At 42.9% G+C, this 24,980-nt stretch overlaps 1 protein-coding gene across 1 annotated transcript; it reads left to right on the top strand.

Moving 5' to 3' along the window:
* The first annotated feature begins 12,897 nt into the window (after nt 1-12,897).
* On the top strand, nt 12,898-15,275 carry LOC123447247 (WAT1-related protein At1g43650-like). The gene is made up of 5 exons (XM_045123833.1): nt 12,898-13,440; nt 13,542-13,604; nt 13,708-14,218; nt 14,314-14,465; nt 14,673-15,275. Exons 1-5 carry the CDS (start codon nt 13,235-13,237, stop codon nt 14,884-14,886), a joined length of 1,146 nt encoding a protein of 381 aa, XP_044979768.1. The 5' UTR covers nt 12,898-13,234; the 3' UTR covers nt 14,887-15,275.
* The last annotated feature ends 9,705 nt before the right edge of the window (nt 15,276-24,980 follow it).

Here is a 24,980-nt window from a genome sequence, read left to right as displayed (position 1 = left end):
CTTTCTTGCATATGTTATGTGGGTGAAATGATGATACCATGCCAACTTGGAACCTTTTCAGAGTTCATTTCAAATGCTTTTCAATTTCACGGTCTTATAGCTCAAAATAATCAGTAAATGCATGAAAAATAACAAATGAATTGAGAAAGGGTTGTAAATTGATGATGTGGCATTGAATGATGCATTTTGAACACAGAAAAACAAGGGGGTTCAAATAAGTTCAAAAAAATTGAAATCCCTTTGTAACAGACGAGTTTCCGTATGAAACCGTGATACTTCGAAGGAGATTGTCTGTTTTGTACACGGCGTGCATCCAGTTTTTGCCGTAAGTCTCTCTACTTTCTTGCACATGCTATGTGGGTGAAATGATGATACCATGCCAACTTGGAACCTTTTGAGAGTTCATTTCAAATGCTTTTCAATTTCATGGTCTTATAGCTCAAAATAATCAGTAAATGATGAAAAATAACAAATGAAGTCAGAAACAAAATAAAATAAAATAAATAAGTAATTTGAAACAAAATAATATGAACTTTAATAAAATAGATAAGTAGAAACAAAAAAACTATAATAACATAAATAAAAATTTTGAAACTAAAATTATCAAAGTTTTTTCTGTTCAAAACATTATAAGCAATATCTAGTATTATTGAAACTAAAATTATATAAAATTCATGCAACTAAAATTATCAAAGTATTTTCTGTTCAAAATCATTAAAAGCAAAAAAGAATTTTCATAAAGAATATTTTTTGTTAGAAACTTTAATAGCAAAAAATAATTATCATAAAATAAAATTAATAAGTAATTATAAACAAAATAAAATAAAATAAATAAGTATTTTGTTGTAAGTAGAAACAAAACAAAATAAATAAAGAAAAAAAAACAAAAGACTGGGAAAAATAATAATAAAATGCCACCAACTGGGCCACCACGGCTTGAATACGACTAGAAACCCATCCATGGGCCAGGATTCAGGCCCGCAGTAGGCCCAGAAGGCCCATCAGGCAAAGCAGTAGCAAGTAGGCCCATAAGCCTGTAGTGGAGAGGAGCTCGAGAGGGGTGCGGTAGTGGGGCTTATAAACCACTGCGCGCCCCTCTCAACTAGCGAGGTGGGACTAAACTTTGGCCGCGACGCGGGCAGCACAAGGGCCTTTGGTCCCGGTTGGTGGCACCAACCCGGACTAAAGGGGGTGCATTGGTACCGGTTCGTGGCACCAACCGGGACCAAAGGCCGCCGCTTCCCGCCCTTTGGGCTGTTGAAAAGTGACCTTTAGTCCCGGTTAGACCTTTAGTCCCGGTTGGTGCCACCAACCGGGACCAAAGGCCGCTGCTTCCTGCCCTTTGGGCTGCTGAAAAGTGACATTTGGTCCCAGTTGGTGGCACCAAGCGGGACTAAAGGGGGCATTAGTACCGGTTGGTGGCACCAACCGGTACCAATGGCTTTGCTATATAAGCCAGCACTTGTGAAAATTTCGTCAGTTCTTCGATCCCTCCGACGACGACGCCAGGCTGCCCGAGCTCGCCGTGCCTCTGTCGCGCCCCCGACCACGCCGCCGTTGCCCGGCCCGACCACGCCGTCGTCGCCCCTGCCCCCCGACCACGCTGCGCGCCCTCGCAGTGCCTCTACCGCGCCCCTACCCACCCCGTCGACGTCGTCACCGCCCTTTGCCTCGTCGATCGCCATCCCCCCTGCCCCGACCACGCCGCCGTCGCCGCCCTCTACACCAACGCCGGCGCCGTGCCTCTGCCCCTGCCCCGACCACGCCGCACCTCTCCTTGGTCAGGCCGGCGCCGCCCACCCTGTCCTCTCCTTTGTTTTTTAGATTATATGATGTTTTTTTCGAGATTATGTGTATATGTGTGAGCATATGTATGTGTGTATATCTGATTATATGTCATTTTTTTAGATTTTTTGTTCATATAAATAATGATTTGTTTTTTGCATTTTTATAAAAATGTATATATGTATGTATGTTCTCTGTGCATATAAAAGTTAGATTTTTAGTACATTTGGGTACATTTTAGGTTAGTTTTATCTATATATGTTCTCTGATTTAGTACATTTTAGGTTAGTTTCATTTTTAGAAAAGTTTTATATATTTAGGAAAAGAAGGAAGAGAAGGAAGAAGGAAGAAGGAAGAAGAAGAAAAAGTTTTGTATATGCAAAAGTTACATTTTTAGAAAAGTATTATATATAGCTAGGAAGATAACGAAGAAGAAGAAAAAGAATGAGAGGAAAAAAGGAAAATAAGAAGAGGAAGAAAGGAGAAGAAGAGGAGAGGAAGAAGAGGAGAAATAAATAAGAAGAGGAAAAAAGAAGAAAAAGAAGAGGAGAAGAAGAAAGGAATAGAGGAGAAAGAAGAAAAAAATAGAAACTCCTCATTCTTTCTTTTTTTTCTTCGATTGCTTCTCTTCTATTCCTTTGTTCTTCTCCTCTTTTTATTTCTTCTTTTGTCTTCTTATTTTTTATCGGGTATGTCGTTGTCGATATACCCCCTCCCGATCGAACTTCAACATGAGGGGGTACCAATATACCCCCTCCCCGATAACATTATTTTCACATGTATATGTATGTCGCGTCGTTGTCGATATAACCCCCTCCCGGATAATTTCGACATGAGGGGCGGTCGATATATATACCCACTCTCGACCGTGATAACTTATACCATGGGAGCACCCCCCTCGGCCCTCTCGCTCGACCAAAACTCTCGAGGACACCCAAACCCTAGAGAAAAAAACGATGTTGGTCTCCTACCCCCTCCCGCCGCGCCCCTACCCGACAAACTCTCTTGAGGCCACTCAAATTTACCAAGTTAAAAGAGCGTTGTCGTCGAGGCCACCCTAAACCCTTGAAGCGTTGTGTCGAGGCCACCCCAAACCCTTGAAGCGTTGTCTAGGCCACCCCAAACCCTAGAGAAGCAGCGTCGAGGCCACTAACATGATTCCTTATTGTGATTAGCTAGCTAGTTCTACGTTTGCCACTAATATATATCCATCTGTACCATGTTTGAATAATAATTGACATGTTGTAAATATTTGCAGAAACTATGGATCACTCCCGAGACGAAGCAACAGAAGCGATGTTGGGGGAGATAATCGCACAAGGAAGTGATGTCGTTGCGTCGTTTCTCTACGACACCGATGGTCAGGAAGGACCGGGTGAAGAAGAGGGCTATGTTCATGATGGCTCCGGTGACCCATTAATGCCGGTACAAGAAGAGGGCTATGTTCATGATGGCTTCGGTGACCCAATGGAGGTACAAGAAGGAGCCCGTGATGACGGCTCCGGTGACCGAACCGAGTCCGGCCAGGTATATATATATTAGTTAAGCCCGTGCTGACTAGTTAATTGATGCATTCATTGTTTTCATATGTAGACATATTAATTAACTCTCGTCTTTCTTCTTTTTTTCTCTAGCCCTCCGGATCGAGCTCAACTTCGGTAAAGAAACGAGGCCCGAAGAAAAAGTTGCGCTCGGATGAAAGGTTTGAGATCACAGCAATCGCGCGCGATGGCAAGCCGATTGAACCCATCCGGACAAGGGGTGCATTTCGTGCTCAGTGCGGGGTTCTTGTTAGGGACAAGATCCTGATCAGTTTCTAGCAATGGTTAAAGCCAAAGAAGGAAGACCCTGAGGTGCCGACGTCTTATGTCTCCGATATGCAGAAAGAAGATCTTTGGACAACGCTTAAGGCAAATTTCACCCTACCGCTAGAGGAGGATCCAGAGAAGCCAGTTAAAGAGGAATTGATCAAGTCTCATGCTCTTAAGAAGATGGCAGAACTATTTAGGAGGTGGAAGAATGAGCTGAAAACGTTTGTCGACAAAGAAGAGACACCAGAATTCACCGGTCGGTTTGAGAAGATCAGAGATCAATGGCCCGCATTTGTGGCCCACAAGACATCGGAAAAGAGTAAGAAGACAAACAAGAAAATGCTGCGAAGAAGAAGCATCACCATCGCACGGGGTCAGGTGGTTACCTCAAAGCCCGACCTTTGTGGGACAAGGCTGAGAATGACCTGATTGCTAAAGGGGTTGAACCAGAGACATTGAGATGGCCAGACCGTTGCCGGACTTGGTTCTTCGGGGTTGGCGGAACCTTGGACCCTGTATCAGGGAAGTGCGTTTGGACGGAAGAGCAACTGTGAATACCCGTCAGGAAGCTTCGGCACTATATCGCCGCAGCACAGGAAGGGACATTCATTCCAGACAGAGAGAAGGACAAGCTCACAATGGCCCTCGGGAATCCTGAGCACCCTGGACGGACACGAGGCACGCCAGGCTCCCTTCCGTGGAACACTGGGTTTCCGGACGCAGGGGGTTACAAAACCCAGGAGAGGAGGAAGAAAGTGGAGCATAGCCAACTGCAGGCGCTGCACGAAAGGGTACAAGGGCTAGAGGAACGAGAAGCAGATCGCAGCAAACGACCTGCTGAAGCTTCCCCTGAAGCTACCCCGCCATCTCAGCGGAGAAGCAGCGTGGCTTCCACCGAGCAGACTCAGCAGCTGGAGCCTGTCTTCACGGGCTACCCCGTGGATGCTATCACAGAGTCTCAACATTGCCACCTTATGACGTGATGGATGACATTGAAAGTCAAGGCGACTGTTGGCTCTATTATACCTAATGAACCTGGCTCAACCTACCACGGCCAGCCGATTCCAGAAGGATATGCTACGGTGATGGTGGATCAAATAACGGACGGATTTGAGGACCTTGAGCTTGACCACCCTACGGGTGAAGGGGAGATTCGGCTGGGTTCTTCTCTGAAGACTCCATGCCTATGGCGGAAGGAGCTCATCAACCTTCCGAACTAGACGCCTCCGCCTCCTCCTCCTCCTCCCGCGAGTCAGGGCACTCCGCCTCCTCCTCCGCCTCCTCCGGCGAGTGATCAGGGCACTTAGCCTCGTTCTCCGACGCGTGGCGGCACTCCGCCTCCTTCTCCGCCTGCGCCGGCGCGCCCGAGCAGCCAGCTGCCTCCTCCTTCTCTGCCTCGTCAACAAGGGCGGAAGAGACCCGCCGCCGCTCCGGCTCCTCCGGCGCGTCGTCCTTCTCCTCCGCCTCGTAAGAAAGGAAAGATAGCCGCAGCCGCTCCGTCTGCTCCGGCGTCTAGCAGTACAGCCAGAGGCAGGCAATACATATACGGTCCTCTCTGAAGACTCTAGAGAAGTTACCATACGAGAGGAGCCAGGAGGAAAACGCAAAGATCGTGCAAGCCGAAGTGACCAACTTCTTTGAAGGGGTCAAAGCAAAGAAAAATCCACCTCCGGAGGAGAAGATAGATCCGGTAAAAGCGAAGCGTACTCTGGCTGCCCTGACGAAACCACCAAAGTCTCCGGTGAAAGACAACTATGAGCGCATTCTTACAAAGTCATTTATCGAAGCGGAGCGGTCGGGAAGTACTGTCAGTGCTCAAAGGTTAGCAGAACGACGAGCTGGGGAAAAAGTTGCCCAACTCGGCGAACAAGCGAACCAATCGTTGCCCCCGCTCCAGGTGTCTAGCGTCGTTGCAAATCATCCGGGCGGGATGGTGCCCGGTTATAACGATCTTGGAGATTACCTGCCTGACGATGCACATTTTGATTTCTTGGAGGTGGACGAACACAGATACGTGTACGGGAAGCCTCTTGTCAAAGATGAAAAATCTCTAACAACGATGATGCGAAGATTCCATGATTGGCATATGAAAACCTGCAGAGAGTCTGGGGGGAGGAATATTTTGACGCTCAGAGTTAAAGAGGAGCATGACCTCGTTGGAATTGATCTGTTGAATGTTCCATTTGAGGAGTTCTTCGAGTTTTTCAATCTAAAGGCCCTCGATAAGTCAATTATCACTTGTTACTGCCTGTAAGTAGTACTACTTCTGTCATTAAGTCTCTATATATAGGTTAGCTCTTTCATTGCATGTATCTTTAATTATTCTCACTATATTATGCAGATTGAAGATCGCTGAATTGAAGAAAAGACAAATCGGTGATATTGGGTTCATTAACACAAATCTCATAGATGCATATATGGTTAAATTTCAGGCCAAAGATATCGAGGCCAAGCTGCTACAATCGTTTATATTAAATCAAAACAAAGCTATAATACTCTTCCCTTACAACTTCGAGTGAGTGTTACTGTCTTGTGCATATTCGGTTTCCCTTATTAGTCGAGGTTATAGTAATGTAATTGATGAGTTATGCATGCGTGCGCAGGTTCCACTATATTCTCCTAGAGATTACGCTTGAGCAGGGACTAGTAACCGTCTTAGACTCGAGACGAAAAGATCCCAAGAAGTACGCAAACATGACTGAAATTCTAGAGACGTAAGTTAAATCTATCATTATCGCACCATATCAGCAACTTCAATTTTTTCATTTCCTGATATCAAGTAATTGTTTTCTTTGTCTGACAGGGTTTGGAGTAAATTCACCTCAAAAACTCCGGGACTACCAAAGAAGCTGCAGTTTAGACACCCGAAAGTAAGTACTATAGTAGCATATATGTTCCACGCATCTCCTAGTGATTCAAGCGCTAGTTTCATCAATACCATTTAGCATGCTTGCTAATTATCAGTTTGATTGACCTCTATTTCTTGTAAAGTGGTTGTGGCAGGAAGAAGGGACTAATTACTGTGGATACTACATTTGCGAGTCCATTCCCCACACGACCTGTGAGCAGGGCTACTCCGAGAAACAATATGAAGTGCGTAAATAATTATATTCACAATTTTATTTTATTACCATCATTTCTGTTCAGTTTCATTTATTCATATATATGTATTGACCCCCTTTTTCAAATTAGATATTTCGGATGCGAGATGAACTACTAGCACATGCGAGGAATTCAAGAGGAATTGGCGGCATTTTTTCTTGACCACGTGATCGCTAAAGACGAAGAATACTATGTGGACCCTGCAGGGTTTAATTTTAATTAGGAAATTATATTGTAAAAGATACTTATATTGTATATATGTAGCCAGCAGCGTCGGATATATATACGAGAACTTGTTATTCGACCAATCTCTCAGAGAAGGAGAGGTGGTCGATATCACTTCTCTTTGTATGCATCTGTTCATGACGATCTTCTGTTTTCTTCATTTGCTTAACTAGCTAGCGTGTCTAGTCCTCTCTATACGTATACGTAGCGTCGACCAAGCACGGAGATAAAAAAGGACACTTCTCTCTATTAATTAGCATGCTAACACAATATATGAAACACCTAAATTAACCCTCCAAAACCCCCAAACCCTCCCCCCCCCCTTTCAAAAAAAACCAGCACCTGAGATGGTGACGCGCGGATGCCTATTGGTCCCGGTTGGTGTCATCAACCGGGACCAAAGGGCCTCCTGCCTGGGCTCGCCGCACCGGCCACGTGGAGGCCCATCTGTCCCGGTTTATGCAAGAACCGGGACTAAATGTTTAGGGCATTAGTACCAACACTTTAGTCCCGGTTCAAAAACCGGGACAAATGGCCCTCACGAACCGGGACAATAGGTCCTTTTTCTACTAGTGCCATAGTAGGAAATGAACTGCATTATATACGAAAAACATGATACATAACATCTAGACATATATCGTCAGGACCCTTAATTCCAAAAACAAAATTAACAGTTATATCAAACCCATAGTAGGAAATTAACTGCATCACATGATCTGCATTATATACGAAAAAATGGTACATGGTTCTTTTTGAGACCTCACATTGATCCACATGATCAAAACTATTTTGATTTCTCAATCTATATAATTAACGCCCCGGATTTAGCGTGGGATCATCACTTATATATATTCAAAGCAAGTAATCTCGCCTAATGGGAGATTGTGTCGTATACGGAGGTGGATTGTAAATTCAAAGTTGATCGGTAGTATCTTCAACCCGGATGTGACACACATGAAGAGGCACGTCTCTTGCAAAGCTATGACGCTGCATGAAAAAAATGTGGCAGCCATAATATATGAAAAGTGATTGTGCATACGTACATGTGAGTTTACTAATATATCGAAAGGCAACCATGTCAACAATTAGAATATATACAAAACAATGGTAGAACTTAAAATAACAACTAAGACTTTCCTCCCTGTGTACAGTCTCATAATCATTCTCATGACAAAAAACCTTAAATTTCTCACGCTTATGTAAGAAGATAATCAAAACCTCCACAAACTCCAAGATTGGCAAAAGATATGTTCATGAAAGCTACATTATTTCGCATCTGGTATCTATGAAAAAGAATGCTTAAAATTCTCACAACAAAGCAATATATACGGTCGGTAGTCAAAGTGAAACCCTCTCTTTATTACTAGATCAAAATCAATACTCCCTCCGTTTCTAAATATAAGGTTTTTTTAGAAGTTTCATCAAAAGACTACATATGAACGTATATAAACATATTTTAGAGTGTAGATTCATTCATTTTGCTTCGTATGTAGTCTCCTAGTGTAATCTCTAAAAAGACTTATACTTATGTACGGAGGGAGTAGATCTTTACAATACATCTAGCTATCTATTACCCACTCTGTAAACAAATATAAGAGCGTTTCAAGGAAGCATATACTAAAATCACAACGCAGGAGAAAATAATTAGATATGTTAGGAAGCCCCCACACAAAAATTATCCGGCTGTACATGTGTGGACCCGTAATTCTAGAAATAAAATCAATGGTTTTGATCTAACCCATAGCAGGAAATGGAGATTGCACCACATGATCCACATGATCCATATACCAAAAGAACAATATAGAGTTATTTTCTACGGTTTTGCTAGTTCTCAGCTAGCTGAGTTTTTGTTTTGGTCTCAATCACCTCTATACCCAGTACATTAATACACTCAGATTTATACGCGTATAGTTTTCTCCTATTTCTATCATTGTTTTTTGTGTGTCTTTGTGTGGTTAGGACCATTATTGGCTTTTCAACGCTAATCTTTTTTTGCCTTTTTTTGTTGGTCCTATGCTACAAGTACTTGTGGGAGAGAAGCTGAAACGAGGTGAGCTTCTTTTTTCTTTTTTGAATTTCATTTTCTGCTTCTTGTTATCATTCGGTTTTATTTTTTATTTTTTATTTACTGTTTCTCTGTTCATATTTTCCTACTTTGTGTTTTAATCTTTCTTTCTTGTACATGTAAACACTTTGTAACTAATTTATTCTACTCCTTTTCCTTTTCCTAAATAAGTGTATTCATTTCATTAAACTTAATGTTCATTTGTTATCATATATTATAAAATTGTCTATTTAGGCTTTTATTATTTATTTATTTATTACTTTCTAGTGTTTTTTTAACTTTTTAGTCCGTGTTTTTTAATGTTTTTGGTGTCTTCTTTTTGTTTTCAATTTTATATTAATGACATTAATATTCAAAATGGGGTCGCAACTGCAAGACTTAAAATGTGATCGTAACTGTAAATATTCAAAGACGGGTCGCAACTGCAAGTATTTAAAGTCGGGTCATAACTACATGTATTCGAAGTCGGGCCGCAACTGCAAGTATTCAAAGTTGGGTCGCAACTGCAAGATTTGAAATGTGGTCGCAACTGTAAATATTCTAAGTCGGGTCGCAACTGCAAGTATTCAAAGTCGGGTCGCAATTGCATGTATTCGAAGTCGGGTCGCAACTGCAAGTATTCAAAGTCGGGTCGCAACTGCATGTATTCTAAGTCGGGCCGCAACTGCAAGTATTCAAAGTCGGATCGCAACTGCATGTGTTCGAAGTCGGGTCGCAACTGCAAGTATTCAAAGTCGGGTCGCAACTGCATGTATTCGAAGTCGGGTCGCAACTGCAAGTATTCAAAGTCGGGTCGCAACTGCTTGTGTTCGAAGTCGGGTCGCAACTGAAAGTATTCAAAGTCGGGTCGCAACTGCACGTATTCGAAGTCGGGTCGCAACTGCAAGTATTCAAAGTCGGGTCGCAACTGCTTGTGTTCGAAGTCGGGTCGCAACTGCAAGTATTCAAAGTCGGGTCGCAACTGCTTGTGTTCGAAGTCGGGTCGCAACTGCAAGTATTCAAAGTCGGGTCGCAACTGCATGTATTCGAAGTCGGGTCGCAACTGCAAGTATTCAAAGTCGGGTCGCAACTGCTTGTGTTCGAAGTCGGGTCGCAACTGCAAGTGTTCAAAGTCGGGTCTCAACTGCATGTATTCAAAGTCGGTCACAACTGCATGTATTCAAAGTCGGGTCGCAACTGCAAGTATTCAAAGTCGGGTCGCAACTGCAAGTGTTCAAAGTCGGGTCTCAACTGCATGTATTCGAAGTCGGTCGCAACTGCATGTATTCAAAGTCGGGTCGCAACTGCAAGTATTCAAAGTCGGGTCGCAACTGCATGTATTCGATGTCGAGTCGTAACTGCAAGTATTCAAAGCCGGGTCGCAATTATAAGTATTCAAAGTCTAATCCAACTGCAAGTATTCAAAATCCTGTCGCAATTGCAAGTATTCATAGTCGGGGCGCAATTGCAAGTATTTATAGTCGGGTCGCAACTACAAGTATTCACAGGCGGGTCGCAACTGCAAATTTTATTTGTGTAGCAACTACAGGAAAAAGCTAGAATCAAGTTGTTTTTTTACTAAGAAAAATACAAGTTATTACATCACAATTCATATAATAAGGACACACTACTTTTTTTACAAGAATGTTTAGTGGTCAAAGTAGTTGAAGCTAACAAGCCATTACCTAACTTTTTTTGCTCATTCTTTTTTTAGTTTTATCGGTGATTTTCTTTAAAAGATGAGACATGCAGCAATAAAAACCGAACGAATAGTTTTTGTACCGGCTAGATAAAACGCATAGCAATGACTACTAAAAATATGACATGTCAACCCCAAAAAATAAAATAATGGACTAAAAAAACAAAAAGGATAAATACAAAAATACAATGAGATTATGTGAATGAGACCATAGAAAATCTGAGCTAGCTGAGTTCTAGTCACTCCCTATTTTCTAGGCCTCACACCGATCCACAGCATCCTGACCTGCTTCCTCTCTAACCCCCCGTTGTGAACCCTCCTTCCCCTTGGTCGTCTTAGGTCATCATTGATCGTCTCCCAGGTCCATCACAGTCTCCTCTTCATAGATCATAGACGTGCTTGCTATTGGCAGCGTTGCAACAAATAACTCGCCAGGACATGGCATGTTTTTCAACTAATATAACTCGATAAGAACGAATGATGAATTCACAAAGTTTCAAATAGTAGAACTTAAACTGTAAACATTTTTCTAGTATTAAGAATGGAGCTGATTCATACAGAACATGGTAACACAGTTAGTGGAACCTGGCAAAAACTTAGCGTTACAATTATCAAGTTTTAATATTTAAAACTTAATAAAGTTTTAAAACTTGTTAAAATGTATGCAAGACGGTCTTGTTTCAAAGCCCCCATGGCAAGCAACACAAATATGCAATGAAAACGTAAACTGAACTTTTGGTTCAAAAGGTATGATAGATTACAGTTTCAAAGTCAAATGAAAAAGCAGGAGAGTTTGGGTGGGTGGAGCATGCAATCTCGGACAAAAGTATGCATGAAGCAAGGCCGGCCAAGTGGTTGCACGGGCCGCTAGCTGCGTGCCCCTTTGAATTTCTAGGAGATCATGTAGTATTCATGTTGCCCACGCAGGCATCCGATCCTTGCGTTTCTCTGCTGCTATTTCCATGGACGCCACACCTTTCTTCTCACAATGCCGATTTCATGACGGACAATTAGCATGAACGCTATATGCATACTCCCTCCATTTCAAAATTATTGTCTTACATTTATCCAGATACAACGTTTTAGGGTTAAATACATCCATACGTAAACAAATTTAAGACAAGAATTTTGAGACACGGTAATATATTCCACAATCAAATGAATCGATCCATTATCCCCAAGGGCCTATGCATCGCAAAACATAACGTTGTGCGGCAACTGTAGGATATATTCTCTCGGTTCACATGACCAAGTAAGTTCCGTGAGGAACAATATTCATCTGGCTGAGGATTGGTTCTAACGAGGTGTGGCGCAGGGAGGGAGCCTACCTGGATGCCACATCCAACTAACCCACCACTACTAGGTAGCAGCACCACCACACATGGTGTGTCTGCACACACAAAAGCTATGCCAACAAAATCAGTTGCATTTCTAGCTCTGACGATCCAATTGAAAGGGGGAGGAGCTAACTGATGTGGTTTTGATTAGTCGTGGTCGATGAGTGCAGATTCAGAATCCCTTCCTGCAATGGAAAGAGAGGGTGTAAAGTGATCAGTGACTAGAGAGAGCACGATTAGGTCAGCATAATAATGGGGTTTGAGTAGTGGGTGCCCCATTGACGCTCACTCTGGGTGTTTTGTAGTAATCAATTGAAGAATAGTACTAGGTTACAGGGGGCTCAAGCTTTAAGCAGCTGATTTACCCTTCGTCATGCACCGATGAGCATTTGACACGAAATGATTTCCTTCTTCTTTTTTTGGGTCTTGATGTTTAGTGTTCTAGCTATATTACGGTTTAGTTTGTTCTTTTGTACTTTTGGGGTCACCAGGCACTTGCAGGATTCTCCACCAGCTAAATTATGTTCTCCATCGGCCCATTTGAGATCAGCATATGGTGCTAGCTAGAAAGAGAAAGAGAAAGGAGTGCAAGATTTTACGAGGATCCTACTTTCGTGACACCTGAACAGACAAGACGGAGAACTCGGACTGGGCTCGATCATGAGTCCTTTTCATCCGGTGTGCGAGAAATGTGTCAACGATGGTAGCTAGGTTAAGTAGCAGGACTATTTCTGCACGTGACAACTCTCTCCTCATACAATGATTGCCGTCTCTAATGATTGGCATGCCACATTGTACCACTGTTTCTGTTTTGTTTTGCTTGTGGGGTGTTCTGAAACATGAAAACCTACACTGCTGGAGCTCATCACTTAACCCCATTCTCTTTCAGCACTAACCAAAGTTCTGGCCAAAACCGACAGCATCAGTTCTGCCACTGCTCTCAGTGCAAATCTATGCATATACTGTAGTTGTGTGGATTGATTCAGAGCCGCCCAGTGCATGCCAAATTCCACGCGCCACTGCTGCCTGCTGCTGCTCAGGTGGAGCTGTAATTCAAATCTGCTCAGGTGTATCACAGTGACATCCCCATGCATCCGGTGCTATCTTCTTCTTCGCCGTCACCACACAGCTATATATCCCACGGCACCACAACCTTTTACAAAGGCAGGCTCTGCACTTGGCGTTCTTCTTCGACTCAGTTCTTGTTGAGGGAAAGCTGATCAAGCTGGGCATGGCTGCGGCTGAGATGGGGCTGGGAGGGCTGTGGAGGAGGTACGCGCCGCACAACATGATGATCATGGTGCAGCTGTGCTACACCTTGATGTACTTCGTCACCGAGGCCGCCTTCAACCGCGGCCTCAACCCCTACGTCTACGTCACCTACCGCCACCTCCTCGTCGCCGTCCTCCTCTGGCCCTTCGCCTACTACCACGAGAAGTAACCTCTCTTGTGTTGATTAGTTACACCAGGAGATTCAGACTTTGACGACATGAATCTGTGTTGTTTTGCTAATTCTGCTTCGATTTTTTGGGCGTCAGGAAGTTGAGGCCCAAGATGACATGGATGCTGTTCCTGGAGATCTTCGTGCTCTCGCTTCTGGGGTAAGAGCAAGGATGCCTGGGAATTAGAAGAGTGCATATATATGTACGTAGACGAACATTTATCTAGTGAAGTGATGCTGAGAATAATTGGATGGAATTGCAGGGTGAGCTTGACCCTGAACATGTACTTCGCGAGCCTCAAGTACACGTCCCCGACGTTCGTCACCTCCATGGTCAACACCGTGGCCTCCATCACCTTCGTCATCGCCATCGCGCTACGGATAGAGATCGTGGACCTTCGGAGCGCGCGGGGCCTCGCGAAGGTGGCCGGCACGGCGGTGTCGTTCGCCGGGGTGACCACCATGACGCTGTACAAGGGCGCGGCGATCGCGAGCCCCTGGAAGGCGCCGGTGCACATCCCCGGCGGCGGCGACGCCGCGCACGACGGGTGGCTCAAGGGGTCGCTCCTGGCCGTGGCCAGCTGCGTGTGCTGGTCCGTGTGGTACATCATGCAGGCGACGTCGGTGAAGCGGTACCCGGCGGAGCTGTCGCTGACGGCGTGGATGGCCACGGTGGGCGGGGTCCAGTCGGTGGCCTTCACGGTGCTGCTGCAGCACGAGAAGCAGGACTGGCTCATCGGCTTCGGCCTCAAGTTCTGGTGCATCGTCTACTCCGTACGTGCCCCCTCCTGCTCTTGTCTTCTCACCTTCCGTGGTCACCATATCGCCATGTAGCCAGTGCTCATGAAGTGTGTGCACGAACGAACCAGGGGATCGCGTGCAGCGGGTTCACGGTGTTCGCGCAGCTGTGGTGCACGGAGAAGAAGGGGCCCGTGTTCGTCACCATGTTCAACCCGGTGTCCACCATCATGGTGGCCATCCTCGCCTACTTCATCTTCGGCGAGAACCTATACGTCGGGAGGTACGTACATGCGTGTGGTGTGGTGCGGTGCATGTTCGCTGCTCCTCAACTGAATCGGTGCTCCTTTGAATTCCGGCATGGCAACCACCTGGACACAACATGAGCATGAGTGTCCGTGCTATGCTGCATGCGTGCGTGCGCGCGCGCATCGACTACGGGTGTCTCACCAGCTTAATTAGTGATAGTAGTTGTTAATTAATTGACCAGCATAATCGGAGGAGTGGTGGTCATCCTGGGTCTCTACATGCTGCTCTGGGGCAAGGACAAGGATCAAGAGTACAAGGCAGGAGCGGCGAGCGGCGAGGAACAGGCCGGCTCGCCCGATCTGGACTGCGAGAAGCAGCAGCGGCAGGAGGAGAAGATGGTCGGCGTCTCCTCGGCGCGGGGTGGCTCGGAACAGGAGACCAGGACGACGAGATAAGAGGAGCGTCCAGAAGAAGAAGCGTGCCTGAACCCTACCACTACCAGTACCCGTACCACAGTTGACAGTTCTGCTGTTGCTGTTCTTTTCTGTTCAAACAAAAAAACACAGTTCTGCAATTGATTGTGGTGAAATTCTTTGGCGTGGATGATGGATCCACCAACGGTGTGCCGGGTTCCGTGCGGCCGGGCCATCCGAGTCTGAACTTTGGTTGCAGCATCAGTATGTGCGTTTGTTTTCACTCTAGAGGCCCAAAATATGTACTATGACAAAACAGCATGAGCATTACGTTCTTCCAGTTTCAGGAGGGTGGGGGTGTTTGTTTTGGAGGTGGATGAGGATTTCGATGAGGCATATGAAATTGCCAAAACAACTCATAGCAAAATCAGCAAACCTGCGGCTCTGGGCCAGCGTCCAAGCCCATTTGTACAGGTTGAGTTGTTCCAGCAACTAGTTGGCGAGCGCGATCGCTCATGAAAAGAAACAAGAAAGATATTAAAGTGAATGGAGTAATTTTATTCACAATGACTGCATGTATTTATATGTTCTAAACAACCGCTAGTATAATGGCGGTTACAATAGTTGCGTCGTTTAGAAGAGGCACGACGTCGATTCGAATACACAGTGTATGGACAAAGTTCATATTCTAAAGGCTAGATAGAATATTCCAAGAAATCTGCTAATTAATTAGCCTAATTCTAAAGAAATTGTATTCCTAACACTACCCTTTGGACAACGTTGTTATTCCTTTTATCTTTATATATACAAGGCCACAAACGCATATTACATGTTTCAAGGTAAAAGTTAATACATGCTTTTAAAGCTAGCTTTTCTTTTTATTTACTCGGACCATCAGCATGTATGTACTCCCTCCGTCACGGTTTAGAAGGCGCGCATGAGCAATCTCTCGGACCAAGGTGAATCTTGATTGGCTTTATTTTTTTTACAAGTGCTCACACAATAACCGCACGGCGCCTAGCTATTTGAGAAGATAATGCACATTAACTCACACAACCACTAAACAAGAAATGCATGCAGCCTACTCGTACTTCTAATTAATCAAGCATTAAATATCACGCGCTTCAATCCTCTTCTATTCTGGAAATGCATGTAAACGGAACCGCGCCTTCTAAACCGTGACGAAGGAAGTAAGAAAAATGAGTGGAAAAAATAACTGATTGTCATTATGACTGCATGCATGAAGAATTAAATAGGTTGTTAGTATGAGAAAATATCATTATTGTTTTCCTCAATTATTGTTGGTGGACTTGTATAGATGCAAAATGCATATTTCATAGTGCCCTTGTATAAGTAAATAGAGAGAGTAGTAATCTTCATCGTCTCAAGTGCTTGAAAATTATTGCATTTTCTTGATTGTCTTGATCTTGTAACTTCGAGAAACCTTGATCTTATATTGTCTATGCTTCCCAAATATCTGTGAAAAGTATAAGGAGAACAAATAGGAATTTGATATATACTATTAGGATAATTAATTATCTCATCCAAATCCGTATGAGAAAATCCGTTGGAAAATTCATAAGGAAAGAACATAATTATCTAACATCAAAGGATGATAAAAAATAAGTTTTAGTTCTAGGAGTTTTCTCCCCTTAAACTTTGCAAATTTCGTAGTTGTCTCATAACAATTCCACAATGCACTTTTGAAATGCTGCAAGTGGTAAAGATTTAGTGAACAAATCTGCAAGATTGTCATAAGATTTTATTTGCAAAATATTATTTTTCCATTTTCTATAATTGATAAGGAAAAAATAGTTTAGGGAGAAATGTTTTGTGATATTACTTTTAATATTTCACATATGCATTTAGGTAACACGTGCAGCATTATCTTCATAGATAATGGTAGGTGATTCTAATGAACCGATTTCACATGATGTGTGAATATGATTTATCACTCTGTGAAGCCATACACATTCTCGTGCGGCTTCAAATAATGCAATTATTTCACGGTGGTTAGTGGAGGTTGTTACCAAAGTCTGTTCTGTTGACTTCCATGAAACAACGGTTCCACCATAAAAAAATACAAACCCTGTTCGTGACCTGACATTCTGAGGATCAGAAAGATATTCAGCATGAGTATAACCAGTGAGGGGCATGTCTTGATTTTTCCGATAGAATAAACCAAGATCTTTAGTATGATGTAAATATCTGAAGATATTCTTTACTCCCGTCCAATGGCGTTTCGTTGGAGCTGCACTATATCGAGCAGTAAATTTACTGCAAAGGCAATGTCTGGTCTAGTACAATTTGCAAGGCACATTAGTGCTCCTATGGCAATGGGGTATGGGAACTCAGGTCCCAATACCTCCTCGTTATCGTCCCTAGGTCTAAAAGGATCCTTATTCATATCAAGGGATCAGATGACCATAGGTGTTTTGAACGGATATGATTTATCAGTGTTGAATTTTTCCAAATTTTCTTAATATAAGCGGGTTGATAAACGAGTATTAATTCCCGAGGGAAAGTGCTCAAGTTGTAAACCTAAGCCGAATTTGGTTTTCCTCAAATTTTCATCTCAAACTCTGACATTAAATGATTGCGTGCTATACTTATATCTATTATGTTGCCAATGTTATTGAGATCACCAACATATACTGAGATGATCAAAATTCCTTTGAGGATTTATTATAAATATGCATGGGCAATCATTGTTATTCGAGTATCCTTCAGTGAGAAGGAACTCACTGAGTCGGTTATACCACATTTTACCCGACTGTTTTAAGCCATAGAGTGAATTTTGTAGTTCTACACGATACATGTTGCGATTTATATTTGAATTCGGAATTTGAAGTCCATCAGGGACTTTCATATAAATTTCCACATTGACCCATATAGATAAGTTGTCACCACATCCATTAACTCCATTGATAGATTTATTTGTACTGCCAAAGATATTAAGTATCGAAATGTAATTCCACTCATTACAAGAGAATATGTATCGTCGTAGTTGATATCGGGTCTCTGCGTAAACACTTGAGATACTCGTCTTGCATTATATCTCACCACCTCATTGTTTTCGTTCATTTTTTGAACAAACCCCCATTTAGCTCCCACACGGAAGACTTTATGAGGAGTAGGCATTATTTAGGAAATACCTTTCTTTTGTTAAGTGAATACAATTCTGCCACAATTGCTTCCTTCCACTTAGGCCAATCTGAGCGCTTGACACACGCTTTCATTGATTTTGGCTTTGAATCCAGTTGAAGAGTTTTAGCAATTTTTTAGGAGAAATCCCTGCCGACAACTCTAGTGTTTCTATTGTATGTTTCTCGTGAATCAATATAATTTATAGATATTTCATTAATTTCTTCACACACCATGTGTTTTCCCATAACAACGGAGTATGATTGTTTCGATATCCCAACATTGTAATTTGTGTGCACATTTATAGCACACCGTGCGACCGAGTGAATTTACTTGGCTTAACCGAAGTTGATAGGAGCTAATCGGCCACGCGACAACCGAAGACTGGCCCGAACGCGTCACTCGGCCTGGGCTCCTCCAGTCGGCCGCGGCAAAGCCGATTGGGAAGTCGGCCACGCATCAGCCGATAGGAGGCCAGCCAGCCACGGGCGCCCCCTTCTTCCTTCTTACTCCTATCTTCTTCCTCTCTTCCTCCTTTCCCCTCGTTCCTTCTCTCTCTACAAAAAAATTTCTTGAATTTTCTACGGTATTTGAACCGATTTCTTCCCTGTTTTCCGTCGTAGTTTGATTCTAGAGGGTTAGGGGAGACAAGGGAACCCTCGATCTCTTGATGGGGTAGCTCGCAATGGTGATGGTGATGGTAACCATTTTGGTGGAGGTGGTTGAGGTGATGGTGGTGAAGGTGGAGGTGGACGTGATGGTGGCAGAGGTGGTGGTGGAGGTGGTGGTGGTGGTGGTGCATGATCTTGCGTTCGTCGTTCTTTCATCGGTGTTCGTCGTTTCCCCCGTGTCATTTGTCGCTTTTCGCACGCATCAAGGGTAAGGTTTAACGTTCGTTCCCGTAATATTTAGTTGTGCAAATATTTATAGTTGTTTTGCTAGTATATGTAGATGTCAAATATGTAGTTGTTGTGGTAGCTTAGGGTAATATGTTTAGTTGTATTAATGTTCATTGGATAAAAATCTTTAGTTTTACCTTCTACAAAATATTTGTCCATGTTTCATAAATTTTTAGGTCTGCACAGATGTCACAGGTAGTGAAGTTAGTTATTTATTACGGTCATGGTACTGTAAGAACAAATCAGAATGGTGCTGATCTGAGTGAATTTCAGTACATTGAGGTGCTAGTGACTGCCCCTGAAACATGGTCTGTTATTTAGTTGAAATGCCGATCTAAGTGTGGCACTATGTTTTAAATTTCTATGGCATGTGGCACTATCTTTCATTACTATTGCAATGGAGGGAATGATTTTGATTAAGTCAGACATTGATAGTAAGCATCGTGTTACGCTATTAAATGAGCACAAGCTCGTACCCCTTATCACTTGCACTGCTAAAGTGGACTGGAGGATACACCTGACTTGGGTTGACACGTACATGTTTACTTATTTATTCCAAGCAGGTGTATTTATGGGACACACTGACTGGATTTTTATGTTGTCCGATATGCACGCTGAAATGGGCCGGGCTTTTACCTTCGCACGTCTAGTTGAGGCTACTCAGACATCCAGGCACCTCGCCATTGACTCCTCTTTGCTCACTGATTTGTTGTGTATCCCTTGCAATGACTCCAGAAATAGTTGTGTCGACGGCACCAGGAATCCTTCAGCAATGGCTACGCCTTAAGGGACTTCCTAGGCAAGTATGCAAAGGATTTCCCTCGTGGCCTTGGAGACTTGCGTTGGTGTTCCCTCGAAGCGGAAAGGGTGATGTAGCACAACGACGGTAAGTATTTCCCTCAGTTTGAGAACCAAGGTATCAATCCGGCGGAAGAGTATCTCAAGATCCTGCACAAACACAAAAGCTTGCACCCAACGCTATGAAGGGGTTGTCAATCCCTTATAGATTGTTTGCCAAGTGAGAACTGAAAGCAACAAAGTAACAAAGCAAAGTAAAAGCGGAGATCTAAACGATGGATGTGAATAGACCCGGGGGGGGCGTAGTGTTTACTAGTGGCTTCTCTCATGAAAGCAAGTAGACGGTGGGTGAACAAATTATTGTCGAGCAATTGATAGAACTGTGCAGAGTCGTGACGATATCTATGCAATGATTATTTCTATAGGCATCACGTCCGAAACAAGTAGACCGATACTTTCTGCATCTACTACTATTACTCCACACGTCGACCGCTATCCAGCATGCATCTAGTGTATTAAGTCCATAAGAACAGAGTAACACCTTAAGCAAGATGACATGATGTAGAGGGATAATCTCAAACCAATGATAAAAACCCCATCTTTTTACCCTTGATGGCAACTGCTTGATGTGTGCCTTGCTGCCCCTATTGTCACTGGGAAAGCTCACCACATGGCAGAGCCCAAAACCAAGCACTTCTCCCATTGCAAGAAACATAGATCTAGTTGGCCAAACAAAGCCCAAGACTCGGAGAGACTTACAAGGATATCAAATCATGCATATAAGAAATCATCAAAGACTCAAATATATATCATAGATAATCTGATCACAAGTCCACAATTCATCGGATCTCGACAAACACACCGCCAAAGAAGATTACATCGGATAGATCTCCATGAAGATCATGGAGGACTTTGTATTGAAGATCCAAGAGAGAGAAGAAGCCATCTAGCTACTAACTACGGACCCGTAGGTCTGAAGTGAACTACTCATGAGTCATTGGAGGGGCGGTGATGATGATGAAGAAGCCATCCAACTCCAAAGTCCCCTCCGGCAGGGCGCCGGGAAGGGTCTCCAGATGAGATCTCGCGGAAACGGAAGCTTGCGGCGGCGGAAAAGTATTTTCGAGGCTCCCCTGATTTTTTGCGGAATATTTGGGAATATATAGGCGCAAGACCTAGGTCAGGGGGCGGCCAGGGAGGCCACAAGCCTGCGCACCGCCGCCTCCCCCTGGTGGCGGAGTGGGGGCTTGTGGGCTCCCTCGAGCCCACCTGGCTTGGCCCAAAAGCCCCGTGGACTTCTTCCGTTCAGGAAAAAATGATTTCGGGGTTTTTCTTCCGTTTGGACTCCGTTCCAAAATCAGATCTGAAAAGAGCCAAAAACACGGAAAAAACAGGAACTGGCACTTGACACTGAATTAATAAGTTAGTCCCAAAAAGATATAAAAAGGTACATAAAACATACAAAGAAGGCAAGATAAGAGCGTGAAACCATCAAAAATTATAGATACGTTTGAGACGTATCAAGCATCCCCAAGCTTAACTCATGCTCGTCCTCGAGTACGGAAGTGATAAGAATGAATTTTTTATGCTTTCATGCTACCTAGCATAGGTGTCCTTTGTAATTCCTCTTATGTGACGTGAATGTTCAGATCCATTAGATTCAAAACAATAGTTTGCTATTGACGTGGAAACAATAATAATTCAAGTAAACTAGCAAAGTAATCATGAACTTTCAAAATAACAAGGCCAAAAGAAAGTTATCCCTACAAAAGCATATAGTCTGGCTATGCTCTATCATCATTGCACAACGAATTTAAATCATGCACAACCCCGGTATTGGCCAAGTAATTGTTTCACACCTTTACTTTCTCAAACATTTTCAACTCTCATGCAATACATGAGCGTGAGCCATGGTTATAGCACTATATATGGTGTGGAATGTAGTGGAGGTTGCAAGACAAAAAGGAAAAGATAGTCACATTAACTAGGCATATCAATGAGCTGTGGAGATGCTCATCAATAGATATCAATGTGAATGAGTAGGGATTGCCATACAAATGATGCATAGAGCTACAAGTATGTGAAAGCTCTTAAAGAAAACTAGTGGGTGTGCATCCAACTTGCTTGCTCACGAAGACCTAAGGCAATTTTGAGGAAGCCTATCATTGGAATATACAAGCCAAGTTATATAATGAGAATTTCCCACTAGCTATATGATGGTGACAAAACGAGAGACTCTCAATCATGAAGATCATGGTGCTCAAAATGCACAAGTGTGAAAAAAGTGGTAGCATTGTCCCTTCTCTCTTTTTCTCTCTTTTTTTATTTTTATTTTGGTGGGCTCTTTGGCCTCCTTTTTTATGGGCTTCTTTGGCCTCTTTTATTTCCTCATATGGGACAATGCTCCCATGATGATGATCATCACACTTTCAACTCAAAACTTAGAGCAACTATGACTCTATATGGAATGCCTTCGGTAGTGTATCGTGGCAATGATCTAGCATGGCATAGACATCAATGGAAACATCATGCTAGCTATCTTACGATTGTGCAAAGGCAATGTAGACGTGGTGGCACATATCATGGTGGTAGTTGCATGGCAATATATCTCGGAATGACTTTGAAAAAGCCATAGTAGGTAGGTATGGTGGCTATTTTGAGGAAGGCTAATGGTGGGTTTTGTGCACCGGCGAGAGTTGCACGACACTAAGAAGATAGTGATGGTGGAAGGTGAAAGTGCATCTAAACCATGGACTCAACATTAGTCATGAAGAACTCATATACTTTTTGCAAAAGTTTTATTAGTAATCGAAACAAAGCATTCAACGCATACTCCTAGGGGAAGGGTTGGTAGGTATAAACCATCGCGCGATCCCGACCGCCACGCAAAGGATGACAATCAATATACTAATCATGCTCAGACTTCATCACATAGCGGTTCACCATAAGTGCATGCTACGGGAATCACTAACTTCAACACAAGTATTTCTAAATCCACAACACCTTACTAGCATGACTTCAATATTACCATAACCACAACTCAAAACTAATTGAGATGAATCAAACTTCTCTAACTATTCAATGCACATGAAGGTGGAAGTTTTCGTATCCCTTTGGATAACTACCCCTTTTGAGACTACTTTCAAAGCATAGATCAACTACCAAGCCACGCACTGCTGTGCTCTAAAAGATATAAGTGAAGCACACAGAGCAAAAGTATCTAGCTCAAAAGATATAAGTGAAGCACATGTGAGCTGAATTGTCTACCAAAAGATATAAGTGAAGCTCGACAAAATCACGGTGTGTGCATGTCTCTCTCTCTAGGTGTGCATCAAGGATGATTGTGACACAACAAAAATAAAAGACTCCTACGATACAAGACGCTCCAAGCAAAAACACATAACATGTGGTGAATAAAAATATAGCCCCAAGTAACGTTACCGATGGATTGAAGACGAGAGAGGGGATGCCTTCCGAGGGCATCCCAAGCTTAGGCTTTTACGGCAACTTTGAATCTCTTGGGGTGCCTTGGGTATCCCCAAGCTTGAGATCTTGCCACTCTTTATCTTTTTGTCCATAAGAACTTCACCCAAAACTTGAAAACTTCACAACACGAAACTTAAACAGAAAGTCATGATAACATTAGTACAAGAAAGCAAACCACCACTTCCTTAGGTACTGTAGCAAACTTAAATTCTACTTGTGCTGATGTTGGGTTACTGTACTTTCAATCTTCCATGGCTAATACCCCCAATACTATCCATAGTTTCATCAAAATAAGCAACCAACACAACAAAAACAAAATTTGTTAACAGCAGACCGGTCTGTAGCAATCTGTATGTTTCGTATACCTTTGTACTTCAAAAATTCTGAACAATTACGACAATCTGAAGAATTTGCGTAGCAATCAGTATAAAAAAGAATCAACTCAAAAGCTATTACAGAAAAAAAAATGAAAATTCTTTTCGTGAGAAGAAAGTTTCTGTCTTTTGCAGCATGACCAAACGATCATCCCCAAGACTAATCATAACGGTTTTGCTTGGCACAAACGCAAAAAGAAACACAAAAAACACAATAATAACAGAATTATGAAAGTGTGGAAAACACAAAACAGAAAAAATGATAGATTCGTTGGGTTGCCTCCCAACAAGCGCTTTTGTTTAATGCCCTTAGCTAGGCATTCAATGATGCTCTCACAAAAGACAAGGATTGAAGCACAACGAGAGCATCCTAAAGCATGTGAAAACCACATCTAAATCTAACATACTTCCTATGCATATGCATTTTATAGGAAAACAGATTGTCAAGACAACCAATAGTTGCCATATGCAAGGAAGAAGAAAGAGACAATAGCAATCTCAACATAACGAGAGGTATTTTGGTAACATGAAAGTTTCTACCACAATATTTTCTTCTCTCATAGCAATTACATGTGGGATCATATTCAAATTCAACAATATAGCTATCTCATAGGATATTCTTTTCATGATCCACATGCATGCAAAGTTGACGCTCTTCAAAAATAGTGGGATTATCATCAACCAAAGTCATGACGTCTCCAAACCCACTTCCAATATTATTGCAAATATCATATTCATCATGAGGTTTGAACAAATTTTCAAGATCATAAGAAAGATCATCACCCCAATCATGATTATTGCAACAAGTAGTGGACAAAGCAAAACTAGCATCCCCAAGCTTAGGGTTTTGCATAATTTTAGCATGATTATCACTAATAAAATTTATAGTGAAACCATTGCAATCGTGCTTTTCATCCAAGGAGCCCTCGTGAATCACTTCATGAATTTCTTCCTCACAATTTTCAGATTCACGCATCTTACAAAAAACTCCAAAGAAATAGTCAATTGCCCTCAACTCACTAGCAATTTGTTCCACACGAGTGGGTCTCTTAAAGAGACTAGCAAGTGGATGAGGATCCATATCACTAGATTTTCAGCAAGCGAAGATGCAAGCATATTGAGGACACATGGCACACAAGTGAACAGAAAGCAAGCGAGAGAAAAGGGCGAACGAAAAAAAGCAAAAGAAAACGGCAAATGTGAAGTGGGGGAGAGGAAAACGAGAGGCAACTGGCAACAAAAGTAAATGCAAGAGAAGAGTTTGTGAGACCTACTTGGATAGATCTTGATTTCACCTCCCCGACAACGGCGCCAGAAATACTTCTGATGTTTGTTGTGTATCCCTTGCAATGGCGCCAGAAATAGTTGTGTCGACGGCACCAGGAATCCTTCAGCAATGGCTACGCCTTAAGGGACTTCCTAGGCAAGTATGCAA

Source organism: Hordeum vulgare, chromosome 4H (assembly GCF_904849725.1).
Source record: "Hordeum vulgare subsp. vulgare chromosome 4H, MorexV3_pseudomolecules_assembly, whole genome shotgun sequence".
Lineage (NCBI taxonomy): Eukaryota > Viridiplantae > Streptophyta > Magnoliopsida > Poales > Poaceae > Hordeum > Hordeum vulgare.
The sequence above is the reverse complement of the archived record's forward strand: the minus strand, read 5'-3'. Positions and strand labels throughout refer to the sequence as shown.

What these genes read in the sequence shown, in the direction of transcription:
- LOC123447247 (XM_045123833.1), top strand. Translation starts at nt 13,235, where the DNA reads ATGGCTGCGGCTGAGATGGGGCTGGGAGGGCTGTGGAGGAGGTACGCG. An exon ending in TTCGCCTACTACCACGAGAA is followed by an intron (nt 13,441 to 13,541) that starts GTAACCTCTCTT and finishes TTTGGGCGTCAG; the next exon opens with GAAGTTGAGGCCCAAGATGA. An exon ending in TCTGGTGCATCGTCTACTCC is followed by an intron (nt 14,219 to 14,313) that starts GTACGTGCCCCC and finishes CGAACGAACCAG; the next exon opens with GGGATCGCGTGCAGCGGGTT.